This window comes from Acanthochromis polyacanthus, chromosome 14 (assembly GCF_021347895.1).
Source record: "Acanthochromis polyacanthus isolate Apoly-LR-REF ecotype Palm Island chromosome 14, KAUST_Apoly_ChrSc, whole genome shotgun sequence".
NCBI lineage: Eukaryota > Metazoa > Chordata > Actinopteri > Pomacentridae > Acanthochromis > Acanthochromis polyacanthus.
In genome coordinates, this window is record NC_067126.1 from 28,424,604 (window position 1) to 28,437,613 (window position 13,010).

At 40.3% G+C, this 13,010-nt stretch overlaps 1 protein-coding gene across 1 annotated transcript in view; it reads right to left on the minus strand.

Moving 5' to 3' along the window:
• Positions 1–977: 977 nt before the first annotated feature.
• Positions 978–13,010, minus strand: part of abca12 (ATP-binding cassette, sub-family A (ABC1), member 12) — a 55,456-nt gene continuing 43,423 nt past the window's right edge. The window contains 12 exon segments of the mRNA XM_051959239.1: positions 978–1,851; positions 2,330–2,467; positions 3,621–3,726; positions 3,940–4,032; positions 4,209–4,312; positions 4,858–4,992; positions 7,460–7,610; positions 8,242–8,351; positions 8,993–9,197; positions 9,630–9,883; positions 10,080–10,242; positions 12,895–13,010. Coding sequence (XP_051815199.1) covers positions 1,747–1,851; positions 2,330–2,467; positions 3,621–3,726; positions 3,940–4,032; positions 4,209–4,312; positions 4,858–4,992; positions 7,460–7,610; positions 8,242–8,351; positions 8,993–9,197; positions 9,630–9,883; positions 10,080–10,242; positions 12,895–13,010 — 1,680 coding nt within the window. The 3' untranslated portion in view covers positions 978–1,746.

Below are 13,010 nucleotides of genomic sequence, written 5' to 3' on the forward strand. Positions count from 1 at the left end.
TGCATTTATATATTTAATGACATTAAACATTTCGAAACTGAGTACAGTTATATTATATATTTTATATTTAATTTTAATTTGGTTGTTTTTAAACTCCCACTTGTTCTATTTCTGTATTTGTGAGTGCATTTTATCCACACCTTCTCATCCCTGTCCACATATTTCTTCATGCATTGTATTATACATAGTTTCTGATGAGACAGTATTACCTCGACACACATACTTTATTTCTGCATTGATAATTACTGAATCAAACTATTTGTATAGCACTTTCCATACAAATAGAATGTGTCACACAGTGCTTTGATCACATGAAGAAAGGGGGGAAAAGCTACAAAAATATCCCCAAATGAACCCTGACCCTCATCAACCAACATATGATGGTTGTATAAATAAAGAACTCAATAAAAACGAGGACAGAGGAAGTGAAGAAGTGCTATCATGTTTTTAAAAAAATCTTGCAATGAGGAAACAGAAATAGTAAAATAAAATAATAATATGAATGCAAACAGACTAGCATGTATAAATAATATCCCCAACCTTACACTGTAAACAATTATGGATGCATTTGTGTGCATACAAATGAGCTTGAATCAAACACTGTGACAGAATGTCATCTTATGACAAAAAATTCCCTCCTGCCATTTTTGTTGCTTATTGTAAATGTATTTAGTGATTTTGAATTTTCTGTTTTAGCTGCTGTGACCTCTGGCTAGATACATTTGGCTCTAAGAAGCCTTTGTAATTCTGCATATGTTCTCTTCATTGAGTGACTGAATTTTAATTAAAAAATAAAAAAAACAGCAGGCATGATAAACTCATATGCTTGCAAAATGAAATGAAAAGAAATGCAAAAGGCCTGAAGTCAGATCATTGTTAGTTCTATAGGTCTATCAAAGCAGCAAAATCAAAGGCCATGAAGGTGACCCAGTGTTGAGACATAAGAAAAACACGTACAATAAATAAATGAACAGCAGTTGCACTTGAAAAATACCTTTATTACATTTATAAAAATAGGCTCGACACATTCAAGACTATGTGAAGCTGGTTCATAAGCAGGAAAGTTCATTAAATATGCAGTATATTCATTCCAAAAGTTAGCAATGCCCTTAGAGGTAGTGTTAATGAGAAGGGGAAAAGTGTGTATCGAGTTCTGAGTGAATATTTCTTTTGTCAGATTTCATCTAGTGGGCCTAATTACCTCAGATTAATAAATGTACTTCCTCACACGTTATATATTTATTGTGAGGGTGCCTGAAGATAATGTAACATCATGTTTTGTCAGCATTAAGCTCAAACTAAAGTAATTGTAAATAGAATGAACTATTTCGTTTTGATTTATGAAAATATTCTAGTGGTGAAGAGAACCACCAAGGGAAAATATTAAATTACACACAATTAAGTTTAACCTTCATAAATAATTAAATCCGGAGAATTAACAGTAAACATACAAGAATAGTCGTGATCTGCAAGAAAAGGGAAACAGGTAATAAACATGAGACTAATTTATCAACTTCATCTGTGCATGTATGCAAATGTGTATGTGTTTGATTTAGTAAAGATAGAAATGTCATTTACCCCTTCATATAATCATTCAAGGGACTTTCAAAAGATAGGCAATATTTTTACAACATGAATTGTTTAAACTGCTATTTTTCACATATATTTTAAGGGCAGATTTACATTAAGCAGACACCGTGTTTCACCTCACAGTGGACAAAGTGTCAGAGGAAAGATAGCAGACTTCTATGTTCGTACTGCCTTAATGGAGTCAAAGTCATCATATTCGTCTTCGTTGTCAACTGGTATGGTTTCCATGCCAATCTTCCCCATGGCAAAATTGATGAACACCTGTGGAGATTCAGTTATAATGTAAGACCAATGCAAGCATTGCAGGTAATTGTTTATCTCTCAATTCTGTAATTTACCAAATCAGCTGGTCAGCTTTCCACCCCAAACCCCCTCTCCCTCCTCTACTTATGGTATCTTCCAATCCCACAGCCCCAGAGGGGCAAAGTGGTTGAAGAATATCAGCACTGGCTGCATATAAAGCTTGTGGATTCTCTCCCTAACTCATATTCCATTTATTTTCCCTCAGGCATACCCTCTGTCAGTTTCCCTCTGCCTCTTTTAAACTTTCTCTACTCCGTCTTTCACTCCCACTCAGCTTTTTTCCTGTCCCAGCTTCCCCTCCCACCCTCTCTCTTCTTCTCTCATCTCCTGTCCCTTTTTCCCACCCCTTGCTACTATCTACCCTTCCCCTACAAAACCTCATACTAGTTCTCACTCTCAGTTTGTGTCCTTTCCTTTTTTTTCATTTGTGTCTCACCTCATCCAGTGTGGTCTGGCTGACAGAGAAGTGTTTGATCTGCAGAGCAATCTTGTTGGACTCTAGCCGGTCGAAGATGTCAGCCACCCCTCCAGGAGCGAATGGCACGTGGTACTCCACCATGGCGGAGTGCTGGTCCTGCGTGTTGGGAAAAAATGCACAAGTAGGAGATTAAAAGTTAACCAAATAAAATCACAACACTCTTGGTGTAACAAAAAAAAAATCTGTAAAATACTGAATATTGCAAACAGAGCATGCTTAACATCACCACCAACAAAATAAAATTCTCAGCTTACTCAATCTTACAGTAATACAAACATTATTTTCTGGGGGGAGGAAATCTACATTTATTTTTATTTTTTGCTATTCCATTTATAGCACACTGTATAGACTGAGCTTCTTGAGCAAGCCTGGAGCACAACACGGTCTTATATAATGAGTTGCCTTGTAGTCTTCACTGCAAAAATCTGCAATTTTGATGAAAATACGCATAGGTAGTGAGGTATTAATGTCAATAACTGCAGGATTCTTTCAAGCTGCACTAATCAAGTTATAATATTAAGTGGTCCAAATGGGGACAAATAATTATCACTCGAGTCTGCAGATACCACCGGCCTTTCCTATTTTAGTTCACTCTCCCCTTCCTGATCAGCCTAATTCTAGCTACAAAAGGCTACTGTTTTTTTTTTGTTTTGTTTTGTTTTTCTTAAACTCAGATAAATCCAATTGTGTGCAACCTTCCCAGTATCAAACACATGAAAGACAAAGATAGCAACCAGCTTGCACACAAAGTAGAGTATTAAGCAGCTGAAGAGCCAAATGCTTCCCTCTGAAGTTGGTGAAGACAAAAATAGACTTAAAGGAGGAGTGAGGTGAACATAAACAAGACTTCAAATTAGTGCTTATGTTGCTTCTTATCTGCCGGATGTGTGAATAAGCAACAGCTTGGCAAAAAACACTGATTTAAATATCAAAAAAATACAAATATAGCCTGGCACTGGAAGGGCACCTGTGGTATAGGATTAAACGGTATCCTTGTGTCTGTTGATGTGTTGCACAAGTCAGTCAGGTATATTTTTGAAATCAGACTGAACACAATGGCAACAAAAGGCTTTTATTTTAGGAGCATTTTGCCTGAAAATATCATTAAGTAATGTTCCCTGTGCTTTAGAGCTTTAGCAAAAACACTTACACAAACGCATGCACAAAAAACGCTCCACTGCAACACGCATTGGTTTTGTTTTTCTCTCTTGTCTAGCCTTGACTTCATTGGATACCTTACAAAGCTCACCTTGAGATAGGTGCTGGGGAACATGCGCTGCATGAAGCCAGTGATTGCCTCGGCATCACAGGAGGCCTCGGCCAAGTACATCTTCACAGTGAACCCACTGCCAAACCTGCACAAAGGAGATTTTACGAACAAAGCAGCGTTATTACATGTTTGAGGTCTAGGGGGTGAGGTGGGGCGTCTGTGTGTGTGCTGAGGGGGTTGGAGGCGGCACTGTTCTTACAAGTAATATTGAGCTTTCGGGTGCAAGAATAGGAGGCTGCAGAGGCAGGGTGGGGAGAGCAGTAATGGCTGGACTGGAGGATGAGCTGAGGTCACTAACCTGTTCTTAATGTGCTGCAGGGAGCCCAGGCATCGGAACTGACCTTTCACCATGATGGCAAGACGACTGCACAGCGCCTCACACTCCTCCATGCTGAGATATGGAGACAAAGAGAAGATAAAAGGTTATTCAAGGAGCCTTTGAGCTTAAACTAATTAGCAATCCCTACCATCACAGAGTAGCTGTTAAAGTGCATTCAGTACTACAATATACCACATCTGTTAATTGTTTTCAGTAAAGAATAGCCAGTTCTGTGGTATTCTTCTAACCTGTGTGAGGTGAGGACCACGGCACATTTTCCTTTCACTTCTTCAGAGATGATTTTCCACAGGTGTCTCTTGGTGCGAGGGTCCATGCCGGAGCTCGGCTCATCCTGTGGAGAAAGGAGGAATGAGAAGAGGAAAGCAGAATGTTTACATAAGAATAGAGAGGTCACAAGAAAACAGTGAATTAAGAATGGCAGTATGCAGCAAATAGAGTGTAGTACATACAGCAGAAAAAGGGCAAGAAAACCCATTGTTACAGGCAAAGCAAAACACTGGAGGAGAAATGAGGACAAAATTACAACAAGAGAAACAGGAGGTAGAGGAAAAGTTCAAGAAGGGATGGGGGAATTAGGACGACACAGAGAGGAAAGGGATAGAGAACGGCAACAAAGGGAGAGAGCGAAAGACAAGAAAGGATTTGATAGAGACATGAGGTAGAAACAAAGCTACAGGGAAGACCACACTTGGGTAAGCTTGAGGAAACAGACTAATTAACTATATGAGATCTGTCAAGTCGAGGGGATCAATATCTACTTTACTTCAAAGACCATTTCAGGAGGAACAGTGTACAGTTAGTTTAATATTTGTTGTCTGGTGGTCAGTTGGGCAATTAAATGTGCAGCTACAGCGGTGTGAACAGGTGTGTTCTCACCAGGAGGAGGATTTGTGGATGACCAATGAGAGCCAGCGCAGTGGAGAGCTTCCTGCGGGTGCCGCAACTGTAACTATCAGTAATGATCTTTCTGTGGTAGTTCAGCTCCAGCCTCTTCAGCAGGTAGTTCACGAGCTGCAACGGAAACATGCAGGGGATTAACATAGTGCATGAGCAAAATAACAAGCACCGCACGAGTCAGGACTGGCGTTCACAAATCACAAGCCGAACTTTAAAAGTGTTTCGACAGCACCTATTTTTACATGTAAGCTTTCAAAGCAGTATTAGTCACCAAATGAATTATTCATCGTTGCGTGGAGAAGCTTCTTTAAATAATTAAATCATATTTACATTTGAAATTAAACACACTTTCAAGCCATTTACTGAATAAAGCAGAAATGCCAAAATGTTATCTGGTGTGAGAAGGACAAAATGTAAATGATAGGAAGCGACACTACTTTAAGATAATATCATATTTCATTTTTCCTCTTCTAAATATTTTTGAATCCCAAAAAAGTAGTGGAAACCTCCAATCCATGCCCGCTGTAAACTGTTAATCAGTGCAGGGGATGTGTAGTGGTGTTGCAGGCATATAATGGGAGTCAATAGGTCTAATGATTGCTCTCCACGGCTGTATGGCCATCAAGGAAAATAAAGGAAAATGAGACTACTTCATAGATTAGTACGTCAATTCCTACTTTCAAGTCCAGCCCCACTGTTAGCTTCAGCAGACCAAAGCAGACACTAGACCCTAACAGACTGATTTTCTATTCCTTTAATCCATCAAATGTATGTCCACTGTGGAGGTCCATTATGCCACTACACATACTTCAGTGCCTGTTCAGAGCAGGGAAATGTGGCTTTACAGGGACAGAGGGCAAAGGGTAGCCCTGCTCCTTATTGGCTGCTTGATATTCATGTTCTTTCTGTAATTGCTTCCCCCTATTCTTTCCAGCACAGCGACGCAGTAAATAACCGAGGTATCTATCGGTCCCATTCCCATGCATATTTAATTTTGTTTGCACAACAATGATGACTTTACCCGGTGACTTTATTCTATCTAAACTCTCTGCAGTCCTGAGGCTGCAGGAGCCGATGCAGCATAATCCATGTGGTGCACGTCAGTTTATCCTGCATGTTAAACCGCAATAAAAGCAGGCATTAAAAAACCCTTAACGACTCATAACCATTTCAGTCACTTAACAATCTCTATACTTGTCTATTAATCATGTGAGACGGTGTGCTGTAAATATCAGTTCAAATAGCTTGCAGTGATTTCCCATCGGTAAGCTTTGGCCTTTTTTCCCCATCAGTAGGCAAATTTGGAAACCGGATCAATGAAGCAAGTTAATGCAGTAGATACCTTAGTTCACTTAGATTCTCTGCTCTTCCTTTGTGAAAGGGTTTGCCTTTAGTGTTTCTGTATGATTCTTCTGCATTCAGGTTGAGATTATATACTTAAGACAAACACACAGTATACAGCATCTAATTTTAAATGATTAGCACAGGAAACATAGCATGTACAGATCAAAAACATTGAGAGTTTTCCTCTCATAAAAGTCACTTTCTATCACCTTTGATGTAACAGCTCATTAAGCCGACAAAACCATGTCAATGCAAAATGACCCCATTAGGGCTTGTCTCATTATCCACAGCTAGGGGACTGTCAGTGGGCGACAACATAAAAGGAACACTATATATAACCTCATCTTTGTAAATTAGCCTGATGTCAATGCTGTAGCCATTATAACCATTGTTGTCACTAGCCTGACCAGAGAAGAGGGGCTGTAACAACAGCCGTGATGGCGATTAGTGCCAGACAGATCCATTTCTGTGTTTTACTGTCTACGTACGCATGTGTGTCTGTGTATCTACGAGCACATTTGGCGATGTGTGCGCTCTGTTTTGTTGATAGCATGACTCAGACTGTCAGAGACGATCAATGTTTTTGTGTCTCTGCACCCCGAGCCGAAAATGGTGTAGAGCAAGACAGAAACACAGGCAGATGTCTTTTTGCATAAAATTCGGATTTGTCACGACGTTTTCTACAAATTTTCACACTCTTCAAAGCTGCTAATTTACCCGTTTCTTTCTGTTAGAAAGAAAAAAAAACACTGAGAAGGAAAATCAGAAATCGCATCATCTGTTGATTGGCTGCTCTGAGAATTCCTCTCATGTAGCAGTGATAGACAGCCTCGCTTAGTAATCACCGGAGAAGCAAGATTGATTAGTTCACCGAAAGATAAATGGGAAGAACAGGGCTAAAATGACACGTCAGAAAGATTCTTCCCTCATCAAGGTATCATTTAGATGTACATTTTTCTGCACCGAAGCGTGCGGCATCAGCTTAATTTTGAAGCTTGGACTGCACGAGCTGACAACAAAAGCTTTTTCCATTTCGCCTCAGATTGTAGCAGCTTTCAGCACACATCATTCAACACTTCACACCATCTGGTTCAGTATGCATGGAAGCAACAGTTACTAGTCCTGCATGGGGAGTGCACCTTTGAATTCAAATCAGATCAGGTGTCATTTTGTGGATGATGTTGTCACTACCCAAAGCTTTGAAAGGCAGCGCAGAGTCTGCAAGCTCTTCCCTTACCCCGTCTATCTGCCTCTTTGAGATGCCACGGATGCGAGCGTAAAAGTACAAATGCTCCTCCCCAGTGAGCAGACTGTCCAGTGCATCCACCTGGGGACAGTAGCCGATGTTAATTCCCTTGTTACGGCACTCCATGATGTCTACCAACCGCCTGGTGAGAAAAAAAACACACAAACAGACAGATTCTCTTAAAAGTGCATCCAATGCATTCCAGTGCCTGCAGTGTTCTGTGCTGGGAATATCCTTAAAAATAGATAGCAGTAATTGGAAGCCAGTCCCATAAGTACAGTGCTGCTTTATATTAGCAGGTTTAAGACACATTTTCTACTTGCTAAATCTCAAAAGCTCTATGTTAAAATTGACAAATGTAAAGCCATGATTTCCTTCATTTGTGAATATGTGGATATGCTCATTTAATTTATCTTGGATGCATTAGTGATCCACAGTTCAGCCGAGGTACCTGCAGAAATAAAATGCAAGCTTTGTGCTGTGGAAGGTTTGCTTCTCTCTTGGCCATTCCATAGTGACTTGCAACAAACATCTTTGGTCTGCAGCAAGCATATTTTGCCTGGCATATCCATGTGTTAAACCCCAATTAAGATGTATTTGTGACCAAAAATAAGCAAGGTAAACTCTCTTCCAGCCAGAACATGAGGAAGTACAAACATGTAGAAATTTTCCCTGCATACTCGATACAAGCAATTGCAGTATTTGAGCCAGAATGTAAAAAATGACATAAAATGCTGAAGTTATGGGAATAAATAAATGAATGTACAGCTTACCCATCCCTGTCCCTGATTTGTGCGGTGCCATCAGTAGGACTAACATCTCCAGTCAGCATCTTGAAGGTGGTCGTTTTTCCTGCTCCGTTCTGTCCCAGCAGGCCGAAGCACTGAAAACCAACACTCCTGTTTTAATCACTTCAGGTGATTGAGCACTATACAGTACTGTGATACAAAAACGGGCTTTTTAAAGACCAGGTAGATGATTGTATGAACATTCAGAGACACATACAAATATAGCAAATGGGCACTTATAAAGGTCTAAGTATTGCTCTTATAGCCAGATGAAGTAATACTAGACATCAGTTTTGGTCGTAAGCAATATATTGTCAACTCTGACAGATGTTGTTCGACCCCAAAGACCAGTCTGAATATGCTTCAAAGAAAATAGAAATAATATAAAATTAAAACGAAGCATTTAATTTATCACTTTTCATTGAGTTCAGAATAAATGTGAACTGACTAGGTTGTCTTTTTTAGTCTATATTTACATATATACAGCAGCTAACAGAGCCTCCAAATCCTCAGATATATTTACAGGTATATGGATCTCAACTGTGTTCATAATGATGAGCTGTAAGTAATTTAAACTAAGTTCAATCTTTGACTATTCTATTACACACAGTGAACAGTACAGTCTATTATGTTCCTGTCACAACAGGTTAGTCATTTTAAGCCCATTTTGTTATCATACAGCCTTAGACTGATTTCATTGTGTTAATAATCTGACTTCATTATCCCCGAGTCTTACCTCTCCTGCAGGGATGCCCACAGATAGCCTCTTTACAGCAGGGACCTTCCTGTTGAAGTGCTGATAGACCTTAGTGAGCTGGTTGACTTGCAGTATGTCTGAGTTGGCTGCTCCACTGGCCACCCGAAGGTGCTCGGCCACCACATCCTCATCCTGGTGATCACAAGACACCTTGGGCACGGCCTTGGTGCGGCAGAACAGATTCCTAACACGAAGGAAGTTTTTTTTTTATATTAGCGAGATAGTCTAGAAGGTAATGTGAGTAAATGGGGTTACATTTTTAAAATGAATTTGGATTATTATCTTGGTCCATTTGCATAAAAATCATAACTGTCATTTTACGTGTAATTGTCATCTTTAGGTTTTCAAAGTGGCTCTGTTGCATATTTAACCACTTGTTTGCATCCTATCTAAACTCAGTCTGCAATTTCTTTTTTTTTTCAGTTTTAGCAGAAAACACAACTTTTAGATGTGCAAGGCCACAAAATTTAGAGACAACCTGAAATAGAGCTTCGTTCAACATTCTGTTCATACAGTATTTTCTCAATTAGATCGCAAGCCTGGATGCTATGTGTACACAAGAGTTCATGATCCTACACGGCATGAAAGCAACAGTTCTGGCTTCTGTTTTCCCCACCTGATGCTGCGCATGATAGACTTGCTGAGCAGGAGGCGCAGGGTGAAGAAGACTGTGCCTTGGATGAAGGAAGAGATGAACATCCAGCCCAGGGCATCTGTGGAAAACGGGTTCTTATAGGCGTCAATTCCGTAGCCACTGAGAAGCTGGACCTCAATGTTAATCCTAGCCAGTTCCAGCATGCCATTCCCAAAGTTGAATTGTGGGAAGATGAGGAAGACATGGTTCAGGGTGTTGAAGATGTCCTGGATGATCTGAAAAGAAGTGAGGATACAGAAGTGAGTGGAAAGCAGAATGAGAGTTTGTCCTGAATAGTTTATTTTCAACTCACGGTCACCTTAACCACATGTGCTGACTGGGTTTGATTCAATAGTTAGTGAACATATAAATGCACATTTAGCTTTCTCAGAGCTAGCAAAAGCCATCTCATCTCCAGTGGCTTATTCTGACCTGAGGATTTTGCCTTGAAATCTGACTCATGAAGTAGAAGATGGAGGTGGACATGAGGGTGTTGACACTGATGAAGAGGTTAATGCACACGTAGGTGATGAAGGCCATCTCTGCATCTTTGAAGACACCCGATAAGAGGTACATCCATGGGAAGGTAGCAAACCTGAGGTGGCGACAAAGACAAGATACTTCAAACATGGAATCAGCTAATAATAACTCAACACATGCACCCTAAAATAGCCTTGCTGTGATCTGTTTGGGCTGGTTTCAAATTCAAAGGCAAACACACAAAGTGGATATGGAAAATTTATAAAGTTTTCCTCACAAATGCACCTCCTGAAATGAAGCAATGTTCTATTTTTAACTGAAGCGGTTGGGGTCTTTACCAGACTAAACAGAGCATCTGTGAGCCTGATGAAAATAGGCATGGACGAAAGCTGAAAAGGGGAAGGTGGAAAAAAACGCACCACAAGGAACGTAAACATTCGGTCATGACACCAAACCAGAGGAAGATAAATTACTCCTCTCTTTCCCCCCCAGGTGGCAGAACATCTACTTCCATTTTTTTCATTGTCTCTTTTCTCTCACATAATCTGCTTGTTCATTTGATTGGGGTGTCTGGGTCAGCAAGGCAGAGGGGAGGAGGAGAAGGAGGGAGAAAGAGATGGAAAAGAAAAGAGCACAGTGAGGAATGAAAGAGACAGACACAAACAGATAGAGCCAGACAGAGACAAAGCATCAGCGTGCCATGGCCAAAAAAAAGGTGCTTGGTAGGCAGACTGTGGGTGCCAAGACATGACAAGGAGCAGAAGCAGGAAGGCTGCAGACCAGACCAGGTGGGTGCAGCCTGACAGATGGAGCACTGCGATTACTCATTGCTTGGGAGGGAGACATCTGTCTGATAAATGAGAAGCACAATGCTGACGTGGCCTTCTAAGATCTAGGGCTCAGGACGAGACCCGCACACACAGAAGCCTAAACCTCTGCTACAGCTGGGGAGTGCTGTAGATAATCCTCGTAAATCCAGATGAGAGAAACATGACACATCATTGCGTTTGATACCTTCCCAAAATCTAAATCTTATTGTCAGACTGGTTTTAAAACCTTGGTATTTGGAGATGATAGCTAGCCTCTATCTCACACTAAGTCATATTGTTATTGCCATAAGCCCTGTTGCTTCCTGATCCCCCCTCTCTCTATCTGTTTCTCTCTCACACACACTTTCTAGCGTCTTTGCTTTGGCTTGAATGGGATAAACAAGTTGGCAGTGATTTTTCTATCAGCCTTTCAGTCCTACCGCCATCTGTCTTTGCAAGACATTCAGAAAAATTTAGCTGTGTTTGCATTTGAACAACAGCGGCCTCCTTATGCTTCATGCTGTAAATCCAACCTGGTGGCACACAAAGTAACATGCAGTAGAGCCTGCAAATCACAGTGCGTATGCGAGGAGAGGAGTTTGAAAATGCAGAAACACTTGATTAATCACGTGACTTTGAAAATTCCTCGGCATGAAGCACATAGTAGTTTTAATTGACCCAATTTTCACTGTTTGGCAGCAAGAATGTCTCGGATTCTCTGGCTTCGTGCTGAAGTTGATGTGGATGATGTTACAAGCATGAAGTACCATTCAGCTGATCTGAGCAGTCCACATGCCTCCGGACATAAATCATGCCGTTGCTGTTGGCAGTGACATCATCATTTTTGCCCAGCACATGTCTATTATCCAGTTTGATTCAGGGTTGAATGTTGGGGTGAATTTGCTGCCTAAAGAATGATAAATTACATTTTCTTGTAGAGGTTGAAAACAAACCCTCTGGTTAATTTTCTTAATTTATTTAGGAGACAGAACAAATTCAAACAGCTAAATTATAACTCATTGCATCATTCATTTAAGTGTACAAGCTAACCAAAGCTGTCACAGTTGTGCCACTGGGATAATTACTGACAATGTCTTTCAGTTTTATCACTAAATGGAGTGATAGCTGTTTCCACCAGATGTAAGTCGCACATGCATGAGTGTGACTGTCTTATATCTTATGTAATATAAGTTCTTTGGTTGCACTGAGATGAGTTCTACCCATGCTATGCACAAATTTCTGACATTTTACCACAATCATTTTCAATGTGAATCACATCTGGTAGTGAGCCACATTGGGTAGTGACAGCAACAAAACTGCTTGTTTTCAACTTCTTTAACTGCTTTACCGCTATGTTTACTGGCTCTTTTGAAATATTTTAGTGACATCACCATGTTTTCAAAACTGAGCAATTAGTGTAAGTGTGATTTTTTTTAATCTGTGATCCTTTTTTCAAGCTCCCCTTTATCCTCACCCCAACTGATCGAGGCAGATGACCACCCTACCTGAGCCTGGTTCTGCTGGAGGATTTTTCCTTTAAAATGCTTTTTTTTCCCTCTTTCAACTGTTGCCAAGGGCTTGCTCAAAGTCAATCTCTAGATTTTTGGGGTCCTATCTATAATATTTTAAGTTCTTCACCTCAGTATGTGAGATGCCTTGAGATGATTTCAAATTGAATGAGTGAGTATACAGTTTTGAAAACATAGAATGATTCTCTGAGCTATTAAGTTGTATTAAAAGGCATTTTCCCCTTCACAATAGTGCAAACTGATTGCATAGATAGTGTGGTGCTTTTGTCTCCGAATTATACATTTATAACTTTCAGTCCCATGATGGCATGACTCATCCTCACAATTTTATCAACATCATAAATAACACAGGCCAAAGAACAACACAGTACAAATCTACAGTATATTCATATCAGACTTAGCAAATCAACCTTTTCTCAAATTACTGACCCAAAGAGCACCAGCAGGAGCGAGACAGCACCCAAGTTCTGTCGATCTGTAAATGCTGGAATCTGGAAGGCAGCGATCACACCAATGGTCAACGTCACTGGGATCAGGTAGACGAT